This window comes from Mobula birostris, chromosome 5 (assembly GCF_030028105.1).
Source record: "Mobula birostris isolate sMobBir1 chromosome 5, sMobBir1.hap1, whole genome shotgun sequence".
NCBI lineage: Eukaryota > Metazoa > Chordata > Chondrichthyes > Myliobatiformes > Myliobatidae > Mobula > Mobula birostris.
In genome coordinates, this window is record NC_092374.1 from 184,037,538 (window position 1) to 184,065,444 (window position 27,907).

General features: G+C 43.8%; 1 protein-coding gene across 2 annotated transcripts; it reads left to right on the forward strand.

The window, feature by feature from the left end:
- The first annotated feature begins 356 nt into the window (after positions 1-356).
- Positions 357-20,752, forward strand: LOC140197392 (E3 ubiquitin-protein ligase TRIM39-like). Of its 2 annotated transcripts, XM_072257353.1 has the most exons (6): positions 357-785; positions 15,447-15,542; positions 16,750-16,983; positions 17,072-17,094; positions 17,674-17,786; positions 19,693-20,752. In XM_072257353.1, exons 1-6 carry the CDS (start codon positions 375-377, stop codon positions 20,241-20,243), a joined length of 1,428 nt encoding a protein of 475 aa, XP_072113454.1. In that variant the 5' UTR covers positions 357-374; the 3' UTR covers positions 20,244-20,752. The 2 variants fall into 2 exon arrangements, with proteins under 2 accessions (XP_072113454.1, XP_072113455.1); XM_072257354.1 differs by lacking the exon at positions 15,447-15,542.
- Positions 20,753-27,907: the final 7,155 nt, after the last annotated feature.

Here is a 27,907-nt window from a genome sequence, read left to right on the forward strand (position 1 = left end):
ACCTTCTAATTCTGTCATCTTCCACCTTCTTTTCCGGTCCTGAAACGTAGACTGTTTGTTCCTCTCCATAGGTGTGGGGTTTCCACTAGTAACGACAATTCCCCTCCCTCAGACTCGATTTCCAGCTCAGAGTCTCCTCGATCCGTTGAGTTCCTCCGGCAGTGTGCTTTTTCGATGACGTGTGGTGTTTTGTTCACGCTGATTCTCAATGCAGACTTGGTTTGCTGCCAGCCGGTTCAGAGTTCAGTAGTGACTCAAAACAGAAACATGCAAATATTTCAGAATTCTTTTAACCTCGTGATAATTTGGAAAAGAGCAAACGTTTCCGGAATCAGAACCGAAAGCAAGAGAGCAGATAATCAACAAACTCAACGATGGCGTCCAGAAAACTGTTCGCGGGACTATGCCAGGAGCTTATATGTCCACTCTGTTCAGAGTTGTTCACCGATCCGGTGTCTCTGGAGTGTGACCACTGCTTCTGTGGATCTTGCATCTCTCAGGTTTGGGAGAACGTCCTGGGAGACGTCTCCTGCCCCCAGTGTCAGCAGGTATTCACCCAGAGGAATACAAGAGCCTCCCGAACCTTGGGCAATGTCGCAGAACAGCTCCGGCGTTTGAGCGTGAGGGCGAAGCAGCGGGAACTGGAGCTGTTCTGCTGGGAACATGACGAGAAGCTGAAACTGTTCTGCAAAGAGGAGCAGCAGTTGATCTGTCCGGACTGCTGGAACGGACAGCACCGGACTCACAGCGTGATCACTGTCAAGGCTGCAGCCGAGAAGTACAAGGTAAGCGTATCGCAGAGGAGAACGGGAGCGGGAAATGGGGACCGAGAGGCAGGAGGAACGAATGTGGAAATAAAGTCAAGAGGTGAAGAAGCTAGTGAGAGAAACAGGACGTTACATTTCCCTTCCTCATCACAGACCAACCTGCAAATTAACCTTTAGGGAATCCTGATCAAAGACACCCGTCCCTTTGAACCTCGGTTGTTTTTGTATTTTCTCTCCATTTACAAAATTCATTCCTTCTACCAAACTGCATGACCATACACTTTTTGACACTGTATTCCATCTGCCATTTCTTTGCACATTCTCCTAATCTGTCTTTCTGTTACCCCTCTACTTCCTGAAAACTATCTGCTGCTCCATTTATCTTCACATTGTCTGCGAACATTGCAAAAAAGCTCGCAATACCATCATCCAAATCATTGACATATGACATTGAAAGAATCAACCCCAACGCAGAATTCTGTGGCATACCACTAGTCACCGGCAGCCAACCATAAAAGGCCCCCTTTATTCCCACTATTGGCAAATTCGCCACTGCTTTATTCATGCTAGATCGTCTCCTGTAAGCCATTGGCTCATAGCTTGTTAAGCAGCCTCATGTGAGCCACTTTGACATAGGCCTTCTGAAAATCCAAATCCACAGCATCAACCGAGTCTCCTTTTTCTATCATGCTTGTTATTTCTTCAAAGAACTCTAACAGATTTGTCAGGCAAGATTTTCCCTTGAGGAAACCAGACAGAATATGGCTTATTTTATCACGTCCCTCCAAGTACCCTGACAGCTCATCATAAATCATCGACTCCAACACCTTCCCAAGCACTGAGGTCAGGCTAACTGGCTTATAGTGTCCTTTCTTCTACCCCTCTCACTTCTTGGAGTGAGATTTGCAAATTTCCAGTCTTCCAGAACCATCCAGAATCTAGCGATTCTTGAAAGGTTATTACTAATAACTCCATGATCACTTCAGCCACCTCCTTTGGAATTCTTGGGTGTACATCAACGGGGCCAGGTGACTTATCTACCTTCAGACCTTTCAGCTTGCGAAGAACCTTCTCTCTAGTTATGGTAGCTTCAAACACTTCATGAGCCCTGACATCTGGAACTTCCATTGAACTGCTGATGCCTTCCACCATGAATATTGATGCAAAATACTTATTCAGTTCATCTACCATTTCGTTGACCCCCATTACTACCTCAACAGCATCATTTTTCAGCAGTCCAATGTTCAATCTCGCCTTTCTTTTACACTTTATCCCTCTGAAGAAACTTTTGGTATCTGTTTTAATATTATTGGCTAGCTTATTCTTGTACTCCATCTGTACTTACTTGGTGATTTTTACTTATTTCCTGTTGGATTTTAAAATCCTCTAATGGACCACTAATTTTTGCTCTATTATTTTCCCTCTCTTTGGCTTTTATGTTGGCTTTGACTTCTCTTGCTTGCTGCAGTTGTGTCATCTTTCCTTTTGAATACTTCTCTCTCTTGGGATGTATATTTCCTGTGCCTTCCTAATTGTTTCTAGAAATTCCAGATTTTGCTGCTCAGCTGTCATCCCTGCCACTGTTTTTTTTTCCCAGTCATCTCTGGCCAACTGTTCTCTCATGCCTCTGAAATTCCCTTTATTCCACTGTAGTAGTGATACATCTGAATTCAGCTTCACCTTCCCAAATTTCAGAGTAAATTCCATCATATGAGCCTTGATGAAGGATTTCAGGCTGAAATGTCGACTGTACTTTTTTTCCATAGATGCTGCCTGACCTGCTGAGTTCCTGCAGCATTTTGTGTGTGTTGCTCAGATTTCCAGATTTTTTTCTTGTTTGTGATTCAATCATATTATAATCACTTTTCCCTTAAGCTCTCTACTCAATTCCGTTCATTGAACCTAATCCAGTTTAGGTGATCCCCTAGTGGAAACAGCCATAAACTGCTCTAAAAAGCCATCTCATGGGTATTATACAAATTCCCTCTCCTGGAATCCAACACCAACCTGATTTTCGCAACAAAAGTACCCCATGACTATTGTAGCATTTCCCTTTTAGGATGCCTTTTTAGACCACATCCTTACTACTGTTTGGGGGTCTGTATACAACTCCCATCAGAGTCCTTTAATCTTTGCAGATCATTAGGTCTATGCATAATCTTTCAATACCTTCCAACCCTTTGTCAGCTATTTCTAATGATTTGATTTCATTATTTTACCAATGGAGCAATGCCTCCCCCACTGCCTGTTTCAATACAATGTGTATCCTTCGACAGTAAATCCCAGCTATCAGCCATGATTCAGTGATGCCTACAACATCATACCTACTAAGCTTCAATTGTGTTGCAAATTCATCTACCTAATTCTGTATACTACACGCATTCAGATACATCACTTTCAGTCCTGGATTGACCCTTTTCGAATTTTTCCACCTTTTATTTTGTAACTCATCCTGTTGACTGACTACAATTTTACACTACCAACAGACTCTCTTCAGCACACATTGCCTCTGTTTCCAAAGCGGCTACCTGCCTTCAGTAATATTATCCACCTTTTCTATGATACTTTATCACTTGTTCACTTTCAGGATCGGGGTGTCATGAGAACATAGAAAATTGAAAAGTCCAGCACAGGAACTGGCCTTCTGGACCACAGTGTTATGTGACAAATAGTTACTTTCTCCCAAGCCGTCAGGCTGATCAAAACCTCCTCCCATTAACCAACCCTATGGCACTCTCAGCACTACTAACTTATCACTTCCTGTCAGTTACTTTACATAGAGATATTCCTGTACCTAGCATCACTTTATTTACATACGCTATGTAGATAAGTTAATCTTATGTATTTACTCTTTGTACATACAATATGTTCTTTGTGCTTATTGTGTACTATCCTGTATCTGATCTGGAGTATCAATTGTTCAATTTTCCTTTACACTGGTGTACAGATGAATGACAGTAAACAAGCTTGAGTCTTGAAATCGTGATGTCATAACGGGCTGGCACCGGGAGCAGACCCAAATGCAAGACACAGACACTGAATTACTAGGAACAGGACAGGACTAGAGACTAGAGTTACTGACGTGACTCAATGCAGACAAGGAGCTGGGACAAGAACACAGGCTTGAGCTAGGACATTGGCTAGGCAAGTGGGATCATATAACCATATAACAATTACAGCACAGAAACAGGCTATCTCGGCCCTTCTGGTCCATGCTGAACTCTTACTCTCACCTATTCCCACTGACCTGCACTCAGCCTATAACCCTCCATTCCTTTCCTGTAGGACCAAGACTAGGAATTATGAACTTAGGAGCCTGGGCTTGGAATCTGAGCCAGAGACTGGACAAGGACCCAGGACCTGGGTCTTGACTCAGGCTCAGACACTGGAACGAGGTGAGGACATGAAGTGACTACAGGACTGGATGTGGCTTGAGTTCCTCGAGGCTTGAGTTCTTCTTGGCTTGGGTTCGGACTCCGAGCCAGAGACTGGATAAGGACCAAGAAACTGGGTCTTGACTCGGGCTTGGATTCTGGAACTAGGCGAAGATATGACATGGTCTTGGGAGACAGGAACCTCGGAGCCTTGGACGAGGACTGGACACTCGGAGCCTTGGTCTAGAGCATGGGAACACTGATCCTAGGACTTGAGAGACAGGAACATGGAACACAGAGCATTTGTCCTCTTGGGAGACAGGAACGCAGAACACAGAGCCTTGGTCTTGGGGAGGACAGGAACACAGAGCCTTGGTCTAGAGCACAGGAACACAGAGCCTTAGACTTGAGAGGCAGGAACACAGGGACATGGAGCTCAGAGCCGGGACCCCTCCTTGTGAACAGGACTAAGGACTGGGACTCGTACACAGAACAAAGAGCCAGCACCCCCCCTTGGGAACAGGACTTGGGGCCAGGGCTCTACACAGAATGCTGAACACGACGAGATGGTTCCCAACACTAGGTAGCGGCAAACGGCAAACGGCCGGACCTACCTAGTGAAGGTGTGGACACAGAGACAGATCCAGCTCAACGATAGACAGTTCCTTATCTTGACACAGCAAGGCTCTGGTCTCGCTCCGGTGGTTGAACTGGACAAGGTTGCAGGGCAAGGCTCCAGAAGGAAGGGGAAGGGAAGGGAACAGTCCAGCCTCAGGTTAACGACAAAGACAGCCTGGCTTACCCTCCAGAGGCAAGGACAGGAAGGGACAGATCCAACCACAGGGTAATGGCAAAGACGGCCTGACTTGCCCGATGGAGGCAAGGATGGGACACTGACGAGACGAACCAGCAACCACACGCGAACCCAGGACCACTTATATTCACAGCTCCAAAACGAGCACCAGGTGCCTATTATTAAGCCTAAATGAAACAAGGGACAGCCAGAAGACCCAGAGTGCAGAGTCCACAGACTGGACCGTGGACCGGAACACAGACTTCACAGACCCGACAATGACACTTGAATCTTGAAACTAATTAAACTAGTACCTGCACACCTAATGAAACCAAATCGTGTTCATGTTCCTCCATTCTCTGTACATCCACATCCCTATTCAAGAGATTTTTTTAATCCTCTATCAGATTTACAACTTCTGGGAAAGCATTCCAGGCACCCGCCACTCTATAAAAATAAATCTTGCCTGCACATCTGCTTTCAAATTACCCTCTCTCATACTAAATCTATGCCCTCTTGCATTAACCATCAGCTATTAATTCTGTCAGTTATTTGACTGTCTCAATAGGACATCATTTTGCTGTGCATTCTATGCATTGGGTTATTTGGTGGCAATAACATACAGACCAAAGGCATTTTGGAAATGTAAGTGGTAAAATAAGTGACAGTGGTAGAGGAGGTTCAATTGTGATACGAGAATCATAGAGTCATAGAGTACAACGGCATGGAAATAGGTCCTTCCGCCCAACTTCTCCTTGCCAAACTATTTTTCCACCTCGCCCCATTGATCTGTACTGGGGACATAACCCACAAAACCTCTCTTGTCCATACACTTATCCTTGACTTCCGATGGTAGCTCCTTCCACATTTTAACTTCTGAGTGAAGAAATTATCCCTCATGTTCCTCCTATAAGGGTTGTGGAGGGAGTGGGCTGGGTACAAATGGATGGGCTTAGTTAGATGATCGGGTCACCATGGACTGGAGGAACCGAAGGGCCTGTTTCTGCGCAGTAGTACTCAGTGACTCAAAGGATTTCGACATTACAGTGTGGAAGTAAGCTGCTTCCTTAATCTGCTACTCTTCTTCTTGTGAATGTGCTGTTGGGGAAGGCGTTTCTGGATGTAGATCCAGTGACAATGAAAGATCTACAAAGTCATTTCAAATTAGGTGGGTGTGCAACTGAGACGGGGAATCCTGAGGAACAGGACAGTGAGGAGACTAGGGAAACTGAGCGAAGAGTAAGGTAACAAGGCGACCACAGAGAGATGTTCTACTTTTCCATAAAGTTGAAAGCACAGAATTAAAAATGTTCCTGCTTCTGAGCACACCCTTCCTGGTTGTGCAATGCATCCACTATGTCTACAGCCTTACACACCCTCTGGTCTTGGACTTCTTACACATGCACAATGCATAATGACAATGGAATAATATGATTAAGCATTTTTACTGAGTACTTATGTCCAATAACTCTCCCCTTCACCTGAATGGGGAACATGACTTAACTTTTCTGCCTTCCAAAATTCTTCGAGATCATCACCCCTGTTTCTTTGGGATATTTCTTTCAACCCAACTCTGATCCAATATTTGGTGCCCCATTCTAATGCATTCTTCTCTGGGACTGGGTTTGACCTGATTACTCAGCTTTAAAATTCCTTGGATGCTTATTATATTATTATGCAAAAGCACATCTCTGCCATATCTCAGTGTTCAAACAACTATTATATAATCGAGGAGCAAATTCAGAAATCAGAGTTGCACAGGAATTTAGGAGTTCAAGAGAAGAATTCTCTCAGGGGTTAACTTGAAGACTCAGTCAGTTGTAAGGCAGGCAAGTGCAATATTCACATTTATTTCCAGAACAAAAGAAGATAAAGGCAAGAATGTAAAGCTGAGGCTATGTGATGTGCAGGCCTGACCACATTTAGAATATTGTGAGAACTTTTGAATCATTTATCTAAAAAAACTACACTGCCATTGGAGAGCGTCAGAAAAGATTTATGAGAATAATTGGTGTTGGTGTACTTGCATGATCTCCTAGTATTTGGTGTGGGCACGTGGCCAAGTGTTTAAGGCATTGGACTAGTGACCTGAAGGTTGTGAGTTCGAGCCCCAGCCAAGACAACGTGTTGTGTCCTTGAGCAAAGCACTTAATCACACATTGCTCTGCGATGACACTGGTGCCAAGCTGTATGCCCTAATGCCCTTCCCTTGGACAACATTGGTGTCCTGGAGAGGGGAGACTTGCAGCATGGGCAACTGCTGGTCTTCCATACAACCTTGCCCAGACCTCTGCCCTGGACAGTGAAGACTTTCCAGGCGCAGATCCATGGTCTCACAAGACTAACAGATGCTTAGTATTTGGATCTACCTTGGAAGAACATGAAGCAAAGTTACTGCAGATGCTTGGCCGCTCGAAAGCTGAAGGGTTAGAACTTTCTCTGGACAAGTGCCAGGTCTGCTAAAGATCCCAGACTGTGAGCATTCTGCACTCATTCCTGGGGTTCTGTGGTTAATATTGGAGATTCCCGAAGGGCTACGTCAAAGTGAGAAACCTGTTGAATCAGGTTCAGTGTGGTTACCCTCCCTTGGGGAAGAAAGGGAGTTGAAACAAAAGACCAGAAGGTGGAGAATACTTAAACCCATTGGAGCCTGTTGGACAGATGTCAGATGTAAAAGGTGAGGAGGCTTTTCAGTCGCTGCAGGAGCTGCTGACCCAGGCACTGGTGGTGTTTTTTGCGGACCCCCGATTGCCATGTGTACTGCACACAGATGACAGCCGAGAAGGTTTAGGGGGCGTCCTGTATCAGGATGTTCTGTCACGACGATTGCACAAGGGGCTGGCATTGGATGAGCAGTGGAAGAGAGTTCCTGCCCCTGGGGTGAAGACCATGTGTAGGTTTGGCATCACCGTCAACGCAGAGGAGAAGTAGAAGGATACTGATTCGGTGGATGATGATCTGGATGTGTAGTATATACTGCTTTTCACTAACTTCCCACTGATTGAGGAACAGACTCCTGGCCCTTTTCCCAGTGAGTCAGGCAAGGTTGGGGCAACTATCGGTGGGCAGCCTGTATTACCGCAGGACCCTGAAAGAGAGGAAGCAGGGCCTAGACACAGGACAGGGGTCTGTGAGTTGCCGGGGGCTATGAGTGATAGATCGAGAGACTATTCGGCAAGCAGGCCCAAAGTATCCCCAGTAGTGTCTGAGCCTGAAGAGTTAGGTGAGAGGGTGCGGTGGTCTCAGAGAATTAATAAACCACCAGATAGGGTGGCCTATGTAGCGCCTGGGGAACAGGGCATGATATCTACTGTTTCGGGAGCTATGTCACTGCTTTTGCACCTGGGGTGGGTTTTGAGTTTGCAGAAATGGTTGGCAAATTATCTCAAAGTCATGAGGACATACCTAAATTTGGTGGGGGAGAGCGTAAGGGCTTCTCTGTAATGTTAACTGCTAAGGCTAATGTAATGGCATCTCTGATGAGGTAAAGGTTTCTCTGTAGCGGCAATGTTTGGGCTATAACTAGATATAATGGGTGACCATCCAATGGGGGAAATGTTATTCTTTCTTGTGTATCTGAAAGCTGTTGGTTTTGCGAGCTTTTGCCGGAAGGCACGAGAGGAATGAAGATAGGAGTAACAACTTGAGCGAGTCGGTGGGCCGCCCGACTGGGTGGACTCCGGGTGGCAGTCCGGGGGTCGACGATGCATGGAGGAGATCGAATGGTGGATGGAAGATATCGCTGAGTGAGCTCCAACTATTTGTGCATGGACTGCTTAATAAGATTATTGGCACCTTTTTGTTTTATATTTTGTTTCTCTACTAATCACATAGTCAAACTAAGATTTGTAAATCTTAATCGTTTAACTGCATATTGTGTACTGTATGTTAGTTCTCAGTACTGATCTGGCACGGGGACACATCGCGCAGCATCCAACCAAATGATATTAATTAAGTTTGGCTGGGCAAGGGGTTTATCGCCCCCGAGATTAATCCTCAAGGTGAAGCGAGTGTTACACCTTCAGCAATTGTGGAATTGAATTTAGGAGCCGAGTGGTAATGTTGCAGCTATATAGGACACTGGTCAGACCCTACTTCGACTACTGTGCTCAGTCCTAGTCGCCTCACTACAGGGAGGATGTGAAAGCCACAGAATGGGTGCAGAGGAGACTTGCAAGGATGTTGGCTGGATTGGGGAGCATGCCTTATGAAAACAGGTTCAGTGAACTTGGTCTTTTCTCCTTGGAGCGACGGAGGTTGAGAGGTGACCTGATAGAGGTGTATAAGATGATGAGAGGCATTGATCGCGTGGAAAGTGGGAGGCTTTTTCCCAGGGCAGATATGGTTGCCACAAGGTTTAAGGTACTGGGGAGTACCTTATCACAGTCTTAAGGTGCTGGGGAGTACTTTATCAGGGTCTTTTAATCCTTACAGATCATTAGCTCTATGCATAATCTTTCAATACCTTCCAACCCTTTGTCACCTCTTTCTCATGATTTGATTTCATTTTTTTTTTACAAATAGGGCAATGCCTCCCCCTCTGCCTGTAACAATACAATGTGTATGCTTGGACATTAAATCCCAGCTATCAGTCATGATTCAGTGATGCCTACAACTTCAAACCTACTAAGTTTTAATTGTGTTGCAAGTTCATTTACCTTATTCTGTACACTACACGCATTCAGGTACATCACCTTCAGTCCTGGATTGACCCTTTTCGATTTTGTCCACCTTTTATTTTGTAACTCATCCTGGCTGTTGACTACAAACTTGCACTACCAACAGACTCTCTTCACCACACATTGCCTCTGGTTGCAAAGTTGCTACCTGCCTTCAGTACTATTACTTACCTTTTCTATGATACTTTATCATTTGTTCACTTTCAGGATCGGGCGTCATGAGAACATAGAAAATTGAACAGTCCAGCACAGGAACTGGCCTTCTGGACCACAGTGTTACGTGACAAAAAGTTACTTTCTCCCAAGCCGTCAGGCTGATCAAAACCTCCTCCCATTAACCAACCCTATGGCACTCTCAGCACTACTAACTTATCATTTCCTGTCAGAGTTACTTCTTGTGGCGATATTCCTGTAACTGGCATCACATTATTTACATACCCTGTGAAGATAAGTTAATCTTATGTATGCATTATTCGTATAATATGTTTTCTGTGCTTATTGTGTATTATCCTGTATCAGATTTGGAGTACCAATTGTTTAATTTTCCTTTACACTGGTGTACAGATGAATAACAGTAAACAAGCTGGAGTCTTGAATCTTGAATCTTGAAACTAATTAAATTAGGTCTCACACACCTAACAAAACCAAATCGTGTTCATGTTCCTCCATTCTCTGCACATCCATATCCCTATCCAAGAGTTTTTTAAAATCCTCTGTCAGATTTCCAACTTCTGGCAGAGCATTCCAGGCACCACCACTCTCTAAAAATAAATCTTGCCCGCACATCTTCTTTCAACTTACCCTCTCTCATATTAAATTCATGCCCTCTTGCATTAACCATCAGCTATTAATTCTGTCAGTAACTTGACGAGCACAAAAGGACATCATTTTGCTGTGCATTCTATGCATTGGGTTATTTGGTGGCAATAACCTACAGACCAAAGGAATTTTGGAAATGTAAATGGTAAAATAAGTGAAAGTGGTAGAGGAGGTTCAATTGTGATACGAGAATCATAGAGTCATAGAGTACAATGGCATGGAAATAGACCCTTCCGCCCATCTTCTCCTTGTCATACTATTTTTCCACTCGTCCCATTGATCTGTACTGGGAACGTAGCCCTCAATACCCCTCTTGTCCATACATGTATCCTTGACTTCTGATAGTAGCTCGTTCCACACTTTAACGTCTGAGTGAAGAAATTATCCCTCATGTTCCTCCTATAAGGGTTGTGGAGGAAGTGGGCTGGGTACAAATGGATGGGCTTAGTTAGACGATCGGGTCGCCATGGACTGGAGGAGCCGAAGGGCCTGTTTCTGCGCAGTAGTACTCAGTGAATCAAAGTATTTCGACATTGCAGTGTGGAAGTAAGCTGCTTCCTTAATCTGCTACACTTCTTCTTCTGAATGTGCTGTTGGGGCGGGTGTTTCTGGATGTAGATCCAGTGACAATGAAAGATCTACAAAGTAATTTCAAATTAGGTGGGTGTGCAAATGAGAGGGGGAATCCTGAGGAACAGGACAATGGGGAGACTAGAGAAACTGAGCGGGGAGCAAGGTAACAAGGAGACCACAGAGAGTCTGATATACTTTTCCACAAAGTTGAAAACACAGAATTAAAAATGTTCCTGCTTCTGATCACACCCTTCCTGGCTGTGCAATGCACCTGCTATGTCTACAGCCTTACACACCCTCTGGTCTTGGCCTTCTTACACATGCACAGTGCATAGTGACAATGGAAGAATATGATTAAGCATTTTTACTGAGTACTTATGTCCAATACTTCTCTCCTTCACCTGAATGGGGAACATGACTTAACTTTTCTGCCTTCCAAAATTCTTCAAGATCATCACCCCTGTTTCTTTGGGATATTCCATTGAACCCACCTCTGATACAGTATTTGGTGCCCCATTCTAACGCCTTTTTTCTGGGACTGGGTTTGACCTGATTACTCAGCTTTAAAATTCCTTGGATGCTTATTATATTATTGTGCAAAAGCACATCTCTGCCATATCTCAGTGTTCAAACAACTATTATATAATCAAGGAGCAAATTCAGAAATCAGAGTTGCACAGGGATTTAGTAGTGCAAGAGAAGAATTCCCTCGGGGGTTAATTTACAGACTCAGTCAGTTCTAAGGCAGGCAAATACAATATTCACATTTATTTCCAGAAGAAAATAAGATAAAGGTGAGAATGTAATGCTGAGGCTTTGTGATGTGCAGGCCTGACCACATTTAGAGTATTGTGAGCACTTTTGAATCACTTATCTAAAAGATATGTGCTGCCATTGGAAAGCGTCGGAAAAGATTTATGAGAATAATTCTGAGAAAGAGTGGATAACATATGAGGAGCATTTGATAGCTCTGGGCCTGTACTTCCTTGAGTTTAGAAGAATTTGTGTGGGGGTGGGATCTAATTGCAAATCACCAAATATTGCCGAAAATCTAAAAGCCTAGATAGAGTAGACATGGCAATACTCACAAGATGCTGGAGGATCTCAGCAGGTCGGGCAGCATCCGTGGAAAACATCGGTCAACATTTCGGGCCGGAACCCTTCGTCAGGACTGTAGGGAGAAGGGGCAGAGGCCCTATAAAGAAAGTGGGGGGAGGGTGGGAAGGAGAAGGCTGGTAGATTCCAGGTGAAAAACCAGTAAGGGGAAAGATAAAGGGGTGGGGGAAGGGAAGCAGGGAGGTGATAGGCAGGAAAGGTGAAGAAAGAATAGGGGAAAACACAATGGGTAGTAGAAAGAGGCGGAACCAAGAGGGAGGTGGTAGGCAGCTGGGGGAGGGGGCAGAGTGACATAGGGATAGGGGAAGAGGAGGGAATTACCGGAAGTTGGAGAATTCTATGTTCATACCAAGGGGCTGGAGACTACCTAGACGGTATATGAGGTGTTGCTTCTCCAACCTGAGTTTAGCCTCATCATAGCAGTAGAGGAGGCCATGTATGGACGTATCTGAATGGGAGTGGGAAGCAGAGTTGAAGTGGGTGTCTACTGGGAGATCCTGTCTGTTATGGCGGACGGAGCAGAGGTGCTCGACGAAGTGGTCTCCCAATCTGCGTTGGGTTTCACCGATGTAGAGGAGACCGCACCAGGAGAACCGGATGCAATAGATGACCCCAACAGACTCACAAGTGAAGTGTTGCCTCACTTGGAAGGACTGTTTGGGGCCCTGAATGGTGGCAAGAGAGGAGGTGTAGGGACAGGTGTAGCACTTGCGCTTACAGGGATAAGTGCCGGGTGGGAGATCTGTGGGGAGGGACGTGTGGACCAGGGAGTCGCGGAGGGACCGATCCCTGTGGAAGACGGAGAGGGGTGGAGAGGGAAAGATGTGCTTAGTGGTGGGGTCCTGTTGAAGGTGGAGGAAGTTGCGGAGGATAATGTGTTGGATCCGGAGGCTGGTGGGGTGGTAGGTGAGGACAAGGGGAACTTTGTCTCTGTTGTGGTGGCGGGAGGGTGAGGTGACAGCCGAAGTGCGGGAAATGGAGGAGATGCAGGTGAGGGCATCCTTGATGACAGCAGAAGGGAAACCACAATCCTTAAAGAAAGAGGAAATTTGAGATGTCCTGGAACGGAAAACCTCATCCTCGGAGCAGATGTGGCGGAGACAGAGGAACTGGGAATAGGGAATGGCATTTTTGCATGTGGCGGGGTGGGAAGAGGTATAGTTGAGGTAGTTATGAGAGTCAGTGGGCTTGTAGAAGATGTCAGTGGACAGTCTGTCTCCAGAGATGGAGACCGAGAGATCGAGAAAGGGGAGAGAAGTGTCCGAGATAGACCACATGAATTTGAGGGCTGGGTGGAAGTTAGAAGTGAAGTCGATGAAATTGACGAGCTCAGCATGGGTGCAGGAAGCAGCACCAATGTAGTCGTCAATGTACCGAAGGAAAAGTTGGGGAGCAGTACCAGAATAGGTTTGGAGCACAGACTGTTCCACATAACCAACGAAGAGGCAGGCATAGCTAGGGCCCATGCGAGTTCCCATTGCTACACCTTTGGTCTGAAGAAAGTGGGAAGAGCCAAAAGAGAAGTTATTGAGTGTGAGAACCAATTCCGCCAGCCGGAGGAGGGTAGTGGTGGTGGGGAACTGGTGAGGTCTATTATCCAGAAAGTAGCGGAGGGCTTGAGGCCTTCTTCATGGGGAATGGAGGTTTATAGGGATTGGACATCCATCATGAAAATGAAGCTGTTGGGACCGGGGAACTGGAAGTTATTGAAGAGGTGGAGGGCATGAGATGTATCCCAGATGTAGGTGGGGAGAGACTGAACAATGGGTGACAAAATGGAGTCCAGGTAGGCAGATACAAGTTCGGTGGAACAGGAGCAGGCAGAAACTATGGGTCTGCCGGGACAATCAGACTTGTGGACCTTGGGGAGGAGGTAAAACCGAGCGGTACGGGGTGAGGGTATAATGAGTTTAGTGGCTGAGGTTGGAAGGTCTCCAGAGTTGATAAGGGCGGTGATGGTACGGGAGACAATGGTTTGATGTTTTTTGGTGGGGTCCTGTTCCAGGGGTAACTAAGAGGAGGTGTCAGAGAGCTGCCGTTTGGCCTCAGTGAGGTAGAGGTCTGTCCACCAGACTACTACAGCACCACTTTCATCAGCGGGTTAGAGTTAGAGTAGACATGGGGAGGACATTTCCAATACTGGTAGAGTCTGGGACCCAAGGGCTCAGCCTCAGAATACAAGGACACCCTTTAAAACAGAGATGAAGATAAACTTCTTTAGCCAGAGGTAGTGAATAAATGCATGAGCAGACTTGCTCAGCAAAATAGCTTAATTTTCCCCTGTGTCTTATTACCTTATGAATATGAAGTACCTACTTTAGTGTCTCTGTATAAATAGAATGTCCAATTATTCCTGTGTTTTGTGTTTTCAATATCTGTCCATAATTTTTTTCTATTTTCCTACATCAGAGACAAATTTTATTTGGCCTATTGTTCAAGTTAAAGTTCAATTTCAATTTTAATTGCCATTGAACCATTCACAGGAATACAGCCAAGCGAAATAGCGTTCCTTTGGGGCCAACGTACAAAACACAGTACCAACAGTCATGCACAGCACACATATAATTATGATACAGAAAAAAACATACACTGACACAATAATATGAATAATACTTATATAGCCCAAGTCTCTGAGTGTCATGGCCTGTGGACTGATGGTGTATGGAAGTTGTCCTGGAGCCACATTTCTGCAAAACCCTTAGCAGTTTCTCATCTCACACAAGCATAACTACAGATAAGTGCAATCCTGAGCCTCCTTCAGTTGTCATCAATTCCCTCACTTATTTTTAATCACATACCGCTGATATCCTCAGTGTTTATTTGTGTGTTTTGAGTGGCAATGAAGTTGCCCGTGTATGTCGGCCAGCCTGGTGTTTGTTCATATATATGGGGTAATCTAGTATTTGTGTGGATAGTTTGAGGTTGTGTTTGTTTTTGTACATTTATTGGGTCACACCAGTGCATGTAAATGCGCTTGCTATTGTTTATCTATAATTATAATATTGGATACCCCAATACTTATAAAAATATTTTATGTTTGCTGGTATTTGTCTATTCTACTGAGTGTTATCTCCCTTAAATATTTAAAGGGTACTGTGTACTAGTGATGCCAATATCCAGATATCAATCGAGCATATTTCACTGGTGGGCTATAGATGTATTAATCCTGGTATCAAGGTAAGTTTAGTGGAAAATCCTGTAAAAGATTATATCTTTCGCTGCTGACTACCATACTAAAGACTGAATTGATTATATTTTGACCGCTACACTGACCATGTAACAGACCATAATCATTTACTCATCCTGAAAACACCAAATGTTTCAGGGCAGACTAGAAGCTGTTTTGGATTTACTGAAAATGAAAATGGAGAACCTTACTAAAAGAAAAATGAAAGAGGAAGCAATGCTGGGAGAGTCAAAGGTAAATCCAATCCACTTTTAATGATCTTACGGTGAATTAATTCAAAGAATTTAGCCATTAGGAGAAGGGCTAGACTTGTTGCCTATGTCTGGTGCTCTAACTGGTATGACTTTCCATGCTGAGATCCAGGGTAATGTCTACATCCAATTATTTCATTGCTCAAGGGTTCTTGGACAGTGAACCCTCTAGGGCGTGCATCCTAATGTGGGCCTTTTAAAATTTTAATATAGTCTTCAGACATAACAAAGATATATATTGTATGCAAACAAAGAAATACTGCCACAAAAATTATCCATGGTTGTTAGATTCATAGCACTATTGCCTCTCATGTGGTTCCCTGAAGTGATATCACTTTCAATATTCAAGGGTCTCTACATGAAACTCAACCCCTCTGTGTGTGGCAGTGCAAGAACCCAAGATTGTGTTCTGTCCCACAGCTTCTTAACATTAGCTTCACCAAGCTTCAGTCCATCCATCAGCATGTACTCCAGTAGCCTGGAATATGCTGAAGTGAGTCACAATATGTAAGTGGGTGTTTGGAGAGTTACTGGAACTAGATTTGCAAAAGGATCCCCCTGATTTTCTGTAGCTCACCTAATTTGCTTCATCATTCTATGGTCTGAAGGTGGCAACACTGCACCAACACCACAACTAGATGGGAGAATAGTATAGCTCATGGTGGAATGGTGGAGCAGACTCGATGGGCTGAATGGCCTACTTCTGCCCCTTTGTCTTGTGATCTTGTGAACAATATACCAGTTAACTGAGGCAAGTCAGTCACTGCTGCGTCCATGTATTCTAAAGACACCAGGAGGAAGAAATCAGTGCGAATCAACAAAATGTTTGGATCTTAACAAAGAAATAAAATATATCATGAGTGGAAGGGAAAAAAGGTATAGAATTACACAGCACAAACAAGCCCTTCACTCCAACTCATCTTTGCCAACCATCACCTACCTCAGCTGGTCTCATTTTTTCTGTGTTTGGCCCAAATCTATATAAACATTTCCTATCCATGTACCTGTCTGAATGTCTTTTAAATGTTACTGGGTTCAGATTACTTCAGACTCTGCAAGAGAGTTCATGGCCGAGCAACTCGTCTTCTGTTGAAACTGTGGTTTCCCAGGTCATAATAACATATGACAGAATTTCTTCAAGTTAGTCTATCTTTGCGGTTGCTTGTGCTTTACTTCCTCCTTCTCTGCAGGTGTGGGTGGAGAAAGTGACAGATGAAATCAGAGCAGAATTCGAGAAGATGCACAATTTCCTGAAAGAGCAGGAAGAGATCTTGAGACATCAAATAAAAGAAGATGAGGAAAAAATGTTGAAGAAACTGGAGGAGAAGGTGAAGGAAATCGAGGATGAAATGTCATCTACTGAGGTCAAAATCTCAGAGATACAAGCACACCTGGAGTCTAATGATGACATCAACATGATGAAGGTAACTAGTAATATGGAACTAAGTTTGACTGGTTTCAGAACTATGTCTGCTTGATTTTAATCATTGTCCTTTGTCTTTCTCTGTTTAGGACATTAAAGACATTCTACGCAGGTGCGGTCATCTCATTGTCTGTTCTTGCCATGTACCTATTTTGTTGTTGTTTCTTATGTAGAATCCACCCCCCCCCCCCCCCGGCCGGGTAAGTTTCTATAAATGTACATTTGGAGAGCATTCGGATTGGTTGCATCACCACCTGGTATGGAGGGTCCAATGTGCGGGACTGAAAGAGGCTGCAAATTGTTGACTCATGCAGATACATCACAGCCACAACCCTGTCCACCATTGAGGGCATTTTCAAGAGAAGGTGCCTCAAAAAGGGGGAAAAAATCACTCAGGATCCTCACCATCTGCAACATGCTCTCTCCTAATGACTGCCATCGAGGAGAAGGAGCCTGATGACACGTACTCAATGTTTTGTTGCAGTCTTTCCCCTCTACAGTCAAATGTCTGAGCTGTCCATTAACCTATTACTACCTCACTATACCTCTTTCACACTTCTTATTTATTCTAACGCATAAATTTTGTATGTTTTGCACTGTACTGCTGCCACAAAACAACACATTTCACAGCATATGTCAGTCATAATCAACTTAATTCTGATTCTGATGTATGCACCTTGTCTTTCCCAAGATGCACTGTCAACCAAGTAAGAGTAGGTGAAGAGGAGGTGAGTGGAGAAACCTTCACTGAACCCTTCCAGTCTTTCAGAGTGTGGAAAGCCATGAGGAGAATAATTGAACCAGGTAAAACTGACTGCACTCTCCTACCCTCTGCTTGCCATGAGAATAAGTGTGCTATTGTGTTAAACACACATCTTTCAACTGAATATTTAATCTACCAGCCAGGACATTGAGTATAGTAGCAGGGATGCCATGTTACAACTGTTGAAGACATTCATGAGACTGCATTAGGAATGCAGTGTGCAGATCTGGTTGACTGGATAGAAGATGGATGTCATTAAGCTGGAAAGGATGTAGAAAATATTCAGAAGGACGTAACTGGGACTGGAGTGTTTGTGTTATAAGGGAAGGCTGGGTAGTCTGTAGCTGTTTTCACTGGGGTGAAAGAGACTGAGGGATGACATTATGGAGTTTTGTAAAATCATGAGGTTGTAGGGGGCTCTGGATAGAGGTAGTACCTTTTATGTCTGGCAGCTGCACTCCACCTGGACGGGAATCGCTGGTCTTCATTAATCTCCAGAAGTTCTCATGTTCACTGTACCTCCATGTGGCACATTGCGGTAATCTATTTCAACTGGCAGGCTAAATGACATGAGGGTGTGGTGTTAGCACGGCACCACTGGGTAAAGGACCTCTGCAACAAAGACACCGGCCAGGGCATATGAGTACTCCGAAGAGCTACAATGGACATGTGTCCGAGACCAGGGTGAGCCTCTGAGTTGGAGAACATTGACTGTTGTCTGGCCTGGACAGCATTGGGTGCCACCAGGTCTCACAACCCCAAGACACATGAGAGTGCCCCTACAATAGATAGGTAGCTTGTGGGATTTGAACGAAACCAAAAAATCATAAGGGGCATAGATAAGTTAAATGGACATGGTAGGGATATATACAGCTCTAAAGATAGGAGAATCTAAAGGGTTTAAATGGGAAGGTAAAGATTTAAATGGGGCTCTGAGAACCATCTTTTTCAGACATAGGGTGATGGGTGTCCCATGCATAAAAAGAATGGCTTTGGTTTTGGAAATGTCCATTGATAATCACGGTGATGGAAATTGAATAGTTGCCTCATCATTTTCAACAAGCAGTCAAGCTGATTGTTCTCACTGACCAGTAAGTGACTCAGCTAATGGATAGAGGCTGATATAAGAGTCTAAGTTAGTGGAGGGAGCTGGAAGTAAAAAAGAAAAGCTACAGATGCTGGAAAGCTGGTAGAGGTGGTGGGGGTCAGGGTTGGCGCCAGGGTCCGTTGTATCGGAAAGAATGAATAGTCTTGTAGTGTTGCTCAGTCATTCCTCCGAGGCCATGAAGGTAATCTGATCTCTAACCTCTTGTTTCTGTCTCTTCCTGGGAATCCAGCCATTCTTCTGCACCTGGTCCCAGTCCTTCGTGAGTGAACTATGACAGACAAATTGTGTTATGTTATTCTAAACAAGACAATGGTTAAGACAATGGAAGGGGGAGATCCAAAATGATGGGACAAGACAGTACCCCTCCCCCTCCCACTTTCAAATCTCTCACTACCTCTTCTTTCAGTTAGTCCTGACAAAGGGTCTCAGCCCGAAACATCCACTGCACCTCTTCCTATAGATGCTGCGTGGCCTGCTGCATTCCACTAGCATTTTGTGTGTGTTGCTTATAAAATATTATGAGAGTTTAGACTAATTCTCCTTACAGTTTACCTTTATGGGTGGTCAGAGTGAACAGGAAATCATGTAATATATAATCTCTGCATGATAGAAGCTTGTTGTTAGATGCTTGATGCTAAGGCCTGTTGTCATGCTGCACTGCTCTTTTCCCTATGTTAATTGGTAGAGAATCTCAGTGGACAATTGGCCTAATTCAGGTCCTTTGCCTAATAATGACTGAGGGATCATGAGATACTTTCCTTCTGGGCTTGTCCTCCTCACCTATCCATACCAGATGGTGTTTTGTGATTGTAATGTGTTCTTCTCCTGATTGATTCCAGTCCCAGAGCATCTCACTCTGGACCCAGAGACTGCAAACAGCCAGCTCCTTCTGTCCCAGGACCTGCTTAGTGTGAAGCAAAGTGAGGAAGAGCAGGAAAAGGAGGAAGACGTGCTCGATCCACCAGCCCGGTTCAATGTCTACCTGTGCGTTTTGAGCTCGCAGGGATTTACTTCTGGGCGACACTTCTGGGAGGTGAACGTTGGGCACAAAGTCCAGTGGGTAATCGGTGTCTGCAGAGAGTCTGCCAACAGGAAGGGTGACATTATAACCATTCCTTCACATGGCTATTGGGTCATAGGGTTGTTTGGCGAAAATGACTACAGAGCATCTACCTGCCAAGACGCTGTCATTCCAGTTGATAGAAAACTTTGGAAGCTGGGGGTTTACTTAGACTATGAAGGGGGTCAAGTGTCCTTTTACGATGCTGACAAGATGTCTCACCTGTACACTTTCACTGACACCTTCAATGAGAAACTTTACCCCATCTTCAACCCCTGCAATAACCTGACTGGCCGAAACTATGAACCGCTAATATTGTGCAGTCACTGACAGTACTCAGTCATCATGTACAACACTGTGCATGAAAGGAAGACGGTGAATGTTCCACCCCCTCTTTAAATCACAGTTCAGCATTTAGTCCCATGATCTTCAGCAGATCAGGTTCCTACAGCAGAGAAACAGTACATATTCCAATTTAATCAAATCAATAACCTTGAAGAAATTGCAAGGAAAATTTACAAGTATATTTAACTTGAGAAACTGAGTGATAGGAAGTGGTTGAATGGGTTAGGACTTCATTGCCTGGTATGCAGGAGAATGAGAAATATTATATAGTGGTTCACAAATTTGTGAGGGGCATAGATAGGGAATGAGTGGAGACTCCTTCCCCTCAGTTTTAATGAGTCGAGATAGAGATCATAGCTATAGAGTGTAAAGTGAAATATTTAAGGAAAATACAAGGGGGAAGAAACAACTTCTGTCAGAGGGAAAATGAGAGAAAATCTGAAGCTGCTGGAAATCCAAGCAACACACACAAAATGCTGGAGGAACTCAGCAGGCCTGGCAGCATCTATGAAACAAAGTGCACTTGATATTTTGGGCCGAGACCCTTCGGCCGGACATTAACTGTACTTTTTTTCCATGGATGCCGCCTGGCCTGCTGAGTTCCTCCAGCATTTTGCGTGTTGCTTCTCTCAGAGGTGGGTGTAAGTGCAGAATGGGCTGCTAGTGGAAGTGATGGATGCAGGTTTATTAGAAACACTTGAGAGAAGTTTTGGATAGGTACATGGATAAGAGATTTGGAGAATATGATCCGAGTACGGATGCATTGGACTCGATATAAGGTGGGTAAAAATGGACCCATGGGCCAAAAGGTCAGCCTCAGTGCTGAAATACTCTAAGACTCCATGACGTTGTAATGCCAGATTCTTCCCCCATATTCCCATGTATTTTCCCATCTTTATACACAGTAGAAGGAATTTTTGGAGGTCAATTAATCCAGTTGTGGGAAAGAAACAGGAGGAGCCAGAGGAAATCCACACATTGACAGGGAAAACCTGCAAATTACACACACAGGAAGTGCAGGAGTTTGAGATCGAACCAGCATTGCAGAGGCTGGGAAGTTGTGGCTTTGCCCGCTGTGACACTGTGCCTCTCTATGTTATACAGCATTAGGAATGGTAGAGTTATTAAGTCATACAACACAGACAAAGGGCCTATGCTTGTCTAAGTCTGAGAAAAATATTGAGTCTCTTATCTGTATTCATCCCATTTATTATGTATCTGGTCAGTGACTTTGATTTAATTACAGAGTATCAAGGCTCAGTGAGGTGAAGGGTTTTTCCTTATCCCATGTCAATGTGAGTTCTGAATAATTTCCACAGCTCTGTCTCTGTGACTGAGCGAACATCCGATTGGATCAGTCAGGCTTCAGCACAATTTCCAGAATGGACATCAGCCAGGAGGAAATGGAAAAAAAGCAGCATCTGATTTCCTTAAAATAAGTAGGAAGTGGTATGGTGATAGAGGAAGGTGCCAGATGACACTTTTTGATTTTCATCATCAACTTATTAAAAAATCGGTCTCGGTATATTCGTCAAGTCATGTTTCACCCCCAGCAGCTACGTAACAGAGGGCTTTCTGGCTGTTCCCGGGGACGCACACGGTGACCAACATCCGGTGCTGCTGGCAGATCATCAACTCAGTGAAAGACGCTCTTTGGTCGGGCCGAAACTTGATGATCTACCAGCACATGGAGATGTCCGTGGGAGAATGCCTGCCGACTGGCACATTCTCAGCTGCAGGAGTACGTACTGAGGGACGCACTGAAACTCGGTGCAGCCACCGCAAGGGCCCGGCGGGGAAGGACCACCGTATAGGTTTATTCACCCGCAGGAGTGGGAGGGGTTGGATGGCGGGGAGTATACCCCTCAACAGTGATGTGGTAAGGTGAACAACTGGAGTGCCACGTGGGTGGCCATAAGTATGGATATGTACGGACCATAATGGAAACGTATGTAAAGGATGGAAAGTTATTGAATGGTTTATTGTATAAAATTTTATTTCTGAATACAGTATATTTTGAAATTTAAAAAAATTCATCAAGGGCATCACTACTGAAATGCTACTGTACTTGCCGCCTTACCTGTTGAGGTTGTGACTTTGCAATAAAAATAAATAAACAAATAAACAAACAATTTGCCAAGGGCATCCACCAGAGATTATTCACTTACTCGCCTGTACAGCACTGCAAAGCATCTGACACCCAGGAAACACCACCTTAGGGGACGGTGTGTTTGTTGGCAAGGAAACACCAAGTGCAAAAAAAATCACTACAGCAGCATTTACGTAGCACTTCCAAGATAATATCTTCGTTTAAAAATGTAGCCAGAATTATAAAAAAAAACTCTAACACTTGCACTACAGGTTTACAGAAATAAATTACGCTTTACAGACTATACATTCAGAATAGCAGCAGGAGACCTCAGACATACACTCAGTGGCCAGTTTAAGTACATCCTTCGGTAGCCTCTTAAATTAGGTCACCCATCCACTTTGTTTCAATGTGTTGTTTGTTCAGAGAGGCACTTCTGCACACCACTGTTGTAATGCGTGTTTATTTGAATTGCCTTTGTCTTCCTGTCAGCTTGACTATTCTCCTCTGGCTTCTCTCTTCTCTCTTTAACAAGGCATTTTCACTGACTAAACTGCTGCTGAGTGGATTGTTTTTGTTTCTCGCACCTTTGTAAACTATACAGACTGTTGTGTGTGAAGATCCAAGGAGATCAGTGAGATACTCTAAACACACTGTCTGGCACAACAATCATTCCACAGTCAATTACTTAGGTCACATTTCTTCTTCATTCTAATGTTTATTCTGAACAACAAATGAAGCTCTTGATCATTGGCTTCATGATCTTATGCATTAAATTGCTGTCACATGATTTGATATTTGCATTAATGAGCAAACGTACAGATGTACCTAATAAAGTGGCCCCTGAATATAAGCATCAGCCCAGAGTGGTATTTTTAGATGGCCAATTCTTTGCTATAACTCTAATTATAATAAATACCAAATTTTTGTATACACATGTGCTACTTTTCTCCTGATACAGAAAGCCTCAAAAAAATAAATTTACTGAGACATCTATTTTCTTAATTTATAAACAGACAATCACTCCTGAGCATTTTCTATTTATTTACTCCTACTATGTAGCTGAAGAATTAGTCACATCATTCCAAGTTATGATCGTGTGGCAGCTATCGGGGCACTATTACAGCTCAGGGCATCGGAGTTTGGAGTTCAATTCCAAGGAGTTTATGTGTTCTCCCCATGACTGCATGTGTTTCCTCTGGCAAGTTTGATTTTCTTCCACAGTCCAAGCATGTACCCATCAGTAAGTTAATTGGTCATAAATGACTGTCCCATCATTAGGATGACTGTTAAATAGCTGGATTTCTGGGTGGTGTGGCTCATTGAGTTGGAAGGGCTTGCTCCACACATTATCTCCAAAACAACAATAATAGCAGTTAGGTCGTGGGTGCTGATTAAGTAACTATTTGTTTCTACAGCCTTTGGTGATTAATGCCAGGTTTAAAAAAAAGGTCAGTGAAAGGTCAGCCTGGCAGAAGGAAGTTAGATCTGTGTTATTAATTTGCAGTAATCAAAGCAATGATCCCAGCATGGATGCCAGCAAATGCCAAGTCTACCTTCCACCAATCTGAATACAAACATTGAGCACCATTGTCTCTACTTTGAAGTCTATTTTCTATCCACATTACTATTAATATTTTAATTCCAAGGTTATCCATTTACCAAACCAGCTTTTGAGTGAGGTTTAAATGCAACCCTGTTGTATCTGTCTTTGTGAATTTGCAACTTTCGTATAACAGTACTGTTTTCATAAATCAGACTTTACTACATCAGACTATCCTGTCTGATTTGTCATACGTGAATTGTCTTTAATAAAGATTTCAGATTACTTGAATTCAGTTTTCCAGCATCTTCTGATTTTTTTCTTCACTTATTGCCTTATGTAAATCACTCTGGCCTCTACTTTATCAATCCTGACTTTTCCAAGCACCTGTTAATATTTTCCCTGATTATTGTTTCTAAAAATTTCCCCGCAGTGTAGACTGTACTCTTGGCATCCAGTTCACTGGTGTGATCCATTTCTAAAACATTTACCCAGCTTCGCTTTCTGCAAATGCTGCCTGAGCTTCTGAGAAACCTCGATGGTTTGTTTCAATTGCAGGTTCTGTGGCATCTGCAGGTATTCACCTTTTTAATTCATGAGAGGTGATCGGATGCTTTAGGACCTGGCTCAGCCAACTAATAACCGAAGCACATCGCAGGCTGCCTTGTTTATGTGTTAATAGAACATAGAACATAGAAATCTAGAGCACATTACAGGCTCTTTGGCCACAATGTTGTGCCAACATAGTAACCCACTCTAGAAACTGCCTAGAATTTCCCTAGCGTATAACCCTCTATCTTTCTAAGCTCCATGTACCTATCTAAGGTGCACTTAAAAGACCCTATTGTATCCGCTTTCACCATCGTTGCCGGCAGTGCATTCCATGTACCCACAACTTTCTGTGTGAAAATTTGCCCCTGGCATCCCCTCGGTACCTACTTCTAAGCATCTTAAAACTATGCCCCCTTGTGTTAGCCATTTCAGCCCTGGGAAAAAGCCTCTGGCTATCCACACTACCAATGCTCCTCATCATCTTGTACACCTTTATTAGGTTACCTCTCATGCTCTGTCACTCCAAGGAGAAAAGGCCAAGGTCACTCAAGCTATTCTCATTGGCATGCTCTCCAATCCAGGCAACATCCTTGTAAATCTCCTTTCCACTTTTTCTATAGCATCCGCATCCTTCCTGTAAGAGGTGACCGGAACTCACACGGCTTTTGAGCTCAGTCCCACGGTTGATGAAGACCAACATAACATGTGCCTTCTTAACAACACTGTCAACCTGCACAGCAACTTTGAGTGTCCTATGAGCATGGACCCCAAGATCTTGCTGATCATCCACAATGCCAAGAGTCTTATCATTAACATTATATTCTGTCCTCAACTTTGAACTCACAAAATGAACCACTTCACACTTATCTGCATTGAACTCCATCTGCCAATTCTCAGCCCAGTTCTTCATCCTATCAAGCTGTAACATCTGAGAACCCTCCAGACTGTCCACAACTTTTGTTTCAGGAGCAACCTTACTAACCTTCTACTTCCTCATTTAGGTCAGTTATGAAAATCACAAAGAACAGGGGTCCCAGAACAGATCCCTGAGGAACACCACTGGTCACTGTCCTCCACGCAGCATATGAACCATCTATAACCGCTTTTGCCTTCTGTGGTCAAGCCAATTCTGGATCCGCAAAGCAAGGTCTCCTTGGATCCCATGATTCATTACTTTCAGAATGAGCCTCGCATGGGGAACCTTATCAAGTGCCTTATTGAAATCCATACACACTACATTCAGTGTTCTACCCTCATCAGTGTGTTTTGTTGCATCCTCAAAGAATTCAATCAAGTTCATAAGTCATGACCTGATCTTGACAAAGCCATGCTGACTATCCCTAACCAGATTCTGTCTCTCCAAATGCTCATAAATCCTGTTTCTTAAGATTTTCTCCAACAACTTGCTTGCCAATGAAGAAAAACTCACTGGTCTATAATTTCCTATGTTATCTCCACTCCCTTTCTTGAACAAGGGAATAATGTTTGCAACCTTCCAATCCCCTAGCACTTCTCCTGTCCCTATTGATGATGCAAGGATCATCACCAGAGGCTCAGTAATCCAATTTATACCCCACATCCTAGCCTCTATTCAGAGCCTTATACAGAACTCCCTGCAGTTTTTTTCAACCCTACCCAAAAGTATTCCCAATTTTCTGATCCCATGTCACTTTCTCTAAGGATTTGATTTCAATTTTTCCAACAGAGCCCCCTCATCTCCTTTGCCTTCCTGCGATCCATGTGCCTATCCAAACTTCTCAAACGCTGAAATCGAGCTTGCATGTATTCCACTGCTGGCATTACGTTCCACATTCTCACTACCCTCTGAATGAAAAAGTTTCCTCATAGTCCCCTTAAACTTTTCCTCTTTCACCTTTGACTCATGACCTCTGGTTGTAGTCCCACTCAATCTCAGTGGAAAGAGCATGCTTGCATTTACCCTATTTATAACGTTCAAAATGTTGTATACTTCTGTCAGATCTCCTCTCAATCTTCTAAGGAATATAGTCCGAACCTATTCAATTTTTCTTACAATTTAAGTCCTTGCAACATCCTTGTAAATTTTCCCTGTACTCCTTCAAACTTGTTTACACCTTTCCTGTAGGTAGGTCACCAAAACGGCACACAATACTCCCAATCAGACCTCATCAATGTCTTATACAATTTCAACATAACATGGCTTCTCCTGTACTCAATAGTCATAGTCATAGTCATAGTCATAGACATACTTTATTGATCCTGGGGGAAATTGTTTTTTGTTACAGTTGCACCATAAATAATAAATAGTAATAGAACCATAAATAGTCAAATAGTAATATGTAAATAGCAATATGTAAATTATGCCAGTAAATTATGAAATAAGTCCAGGACCAGCCTATTGGCTCAGGGTGTCTGACTCTCCAAGGGAGGAGTGGTAAAGTTTGATGGCCACAGGCAGGAATGACTTCCTATGATCCTCAGTGCTGCATCTCTGTGGAATGAGTTTCTGAGTGAATGTACTCCTGTGCCCACCCAGTACATTATGTAGTGGATGGGAGACATTGACCAAGATGGCATGCAACTTAGACAGCATCCTCTTTTCAGACACCACTGTGAGAGAGTCCAGTTCCATCCCTACAACATCACTGGCCTTACGAATGAGTTTGTTGATTCTGTTGGTGTCTGCTACCCTCAGCCTGCTGCCCCAGCACACAACAGTAAACATGATAGCACTGGCCACCACAGACTCGTAGAACATCCTCAACATCGTCCAACAGATGTTAAAGGACCTCAGTCTCCTCAGGAAATAGAGACAGCTCTGACCCTTCTTGTAGACAGCCTCAGTGTTCTTTGAGCAGTCCAGTTTATTGTCAATTTGTTCCCCCAGGTATTTGTAATCCTCCACCATGTCCACACTGACCCCCTGGATGGAAACAGGGGTCATCGGTACCTTAGCTCTTCTCAGGTCTACCACCAGCTCCTTAGTCTTTTTCACATTAAGCTGCAGATAATTCTGCTCACACCATGTGACAAAGTTTCCTACCATAGCCCTGTACTCAGCCTCATCTCCCTTGCTGATGCATCCAACTATGGCAGAGTCATCTGAAAACTTCTGAAGATGACAAGACTCTGTGCAGTAGTTGAAGTCCGAGGTGAAAATGGTGAAGAGTACATTGATATTTGAAGGCCAATGTGCTAAAAACTTTCTTTACAACTGTATCTTCCTGTGATGCCACTTTCAATTAATTATGGACCTGTATTCTCAGATCTCTTTGTTCATTCACACTCCTCACTGCCCTACCATTCACTGTGTAAGACCTACCCTGGTTAGTCATACCAAAGTGCAATAGCTTACAATTGTCTGCATTATATTCCATCTGCCATTTTACAGACTATTTTTCCAGCTGGTGCAGAACCCACTGCAGACCATGATAGCCTTCCTTGCTGTCCATGACACCCCAAATCTTGGTGACATCTGCAAATTTG

Coding starts and splice junctions, on each gene's coding strand:
- LOC140197392 (XM_072257353.1), top strand. CDS start 375: ATGGCGTCCAGAAAACTGTTCGCGGGACTATGCCAGGAGCTTATATGT. Junction 786..15,446: donor CTGCAGCCGAGAAGTACAAG/GTAAGCGTATCG, acceptor CAAATGTTTCAG/GGCAGACTAGAAGCTGTTTT. Junction 17,787..19,692: donor GAGGAGAATAATTGAACCAG/GTAAAACTGACT, acceptor GATTGATTCCAG/TCCCAGAGCATCTCACTCTG.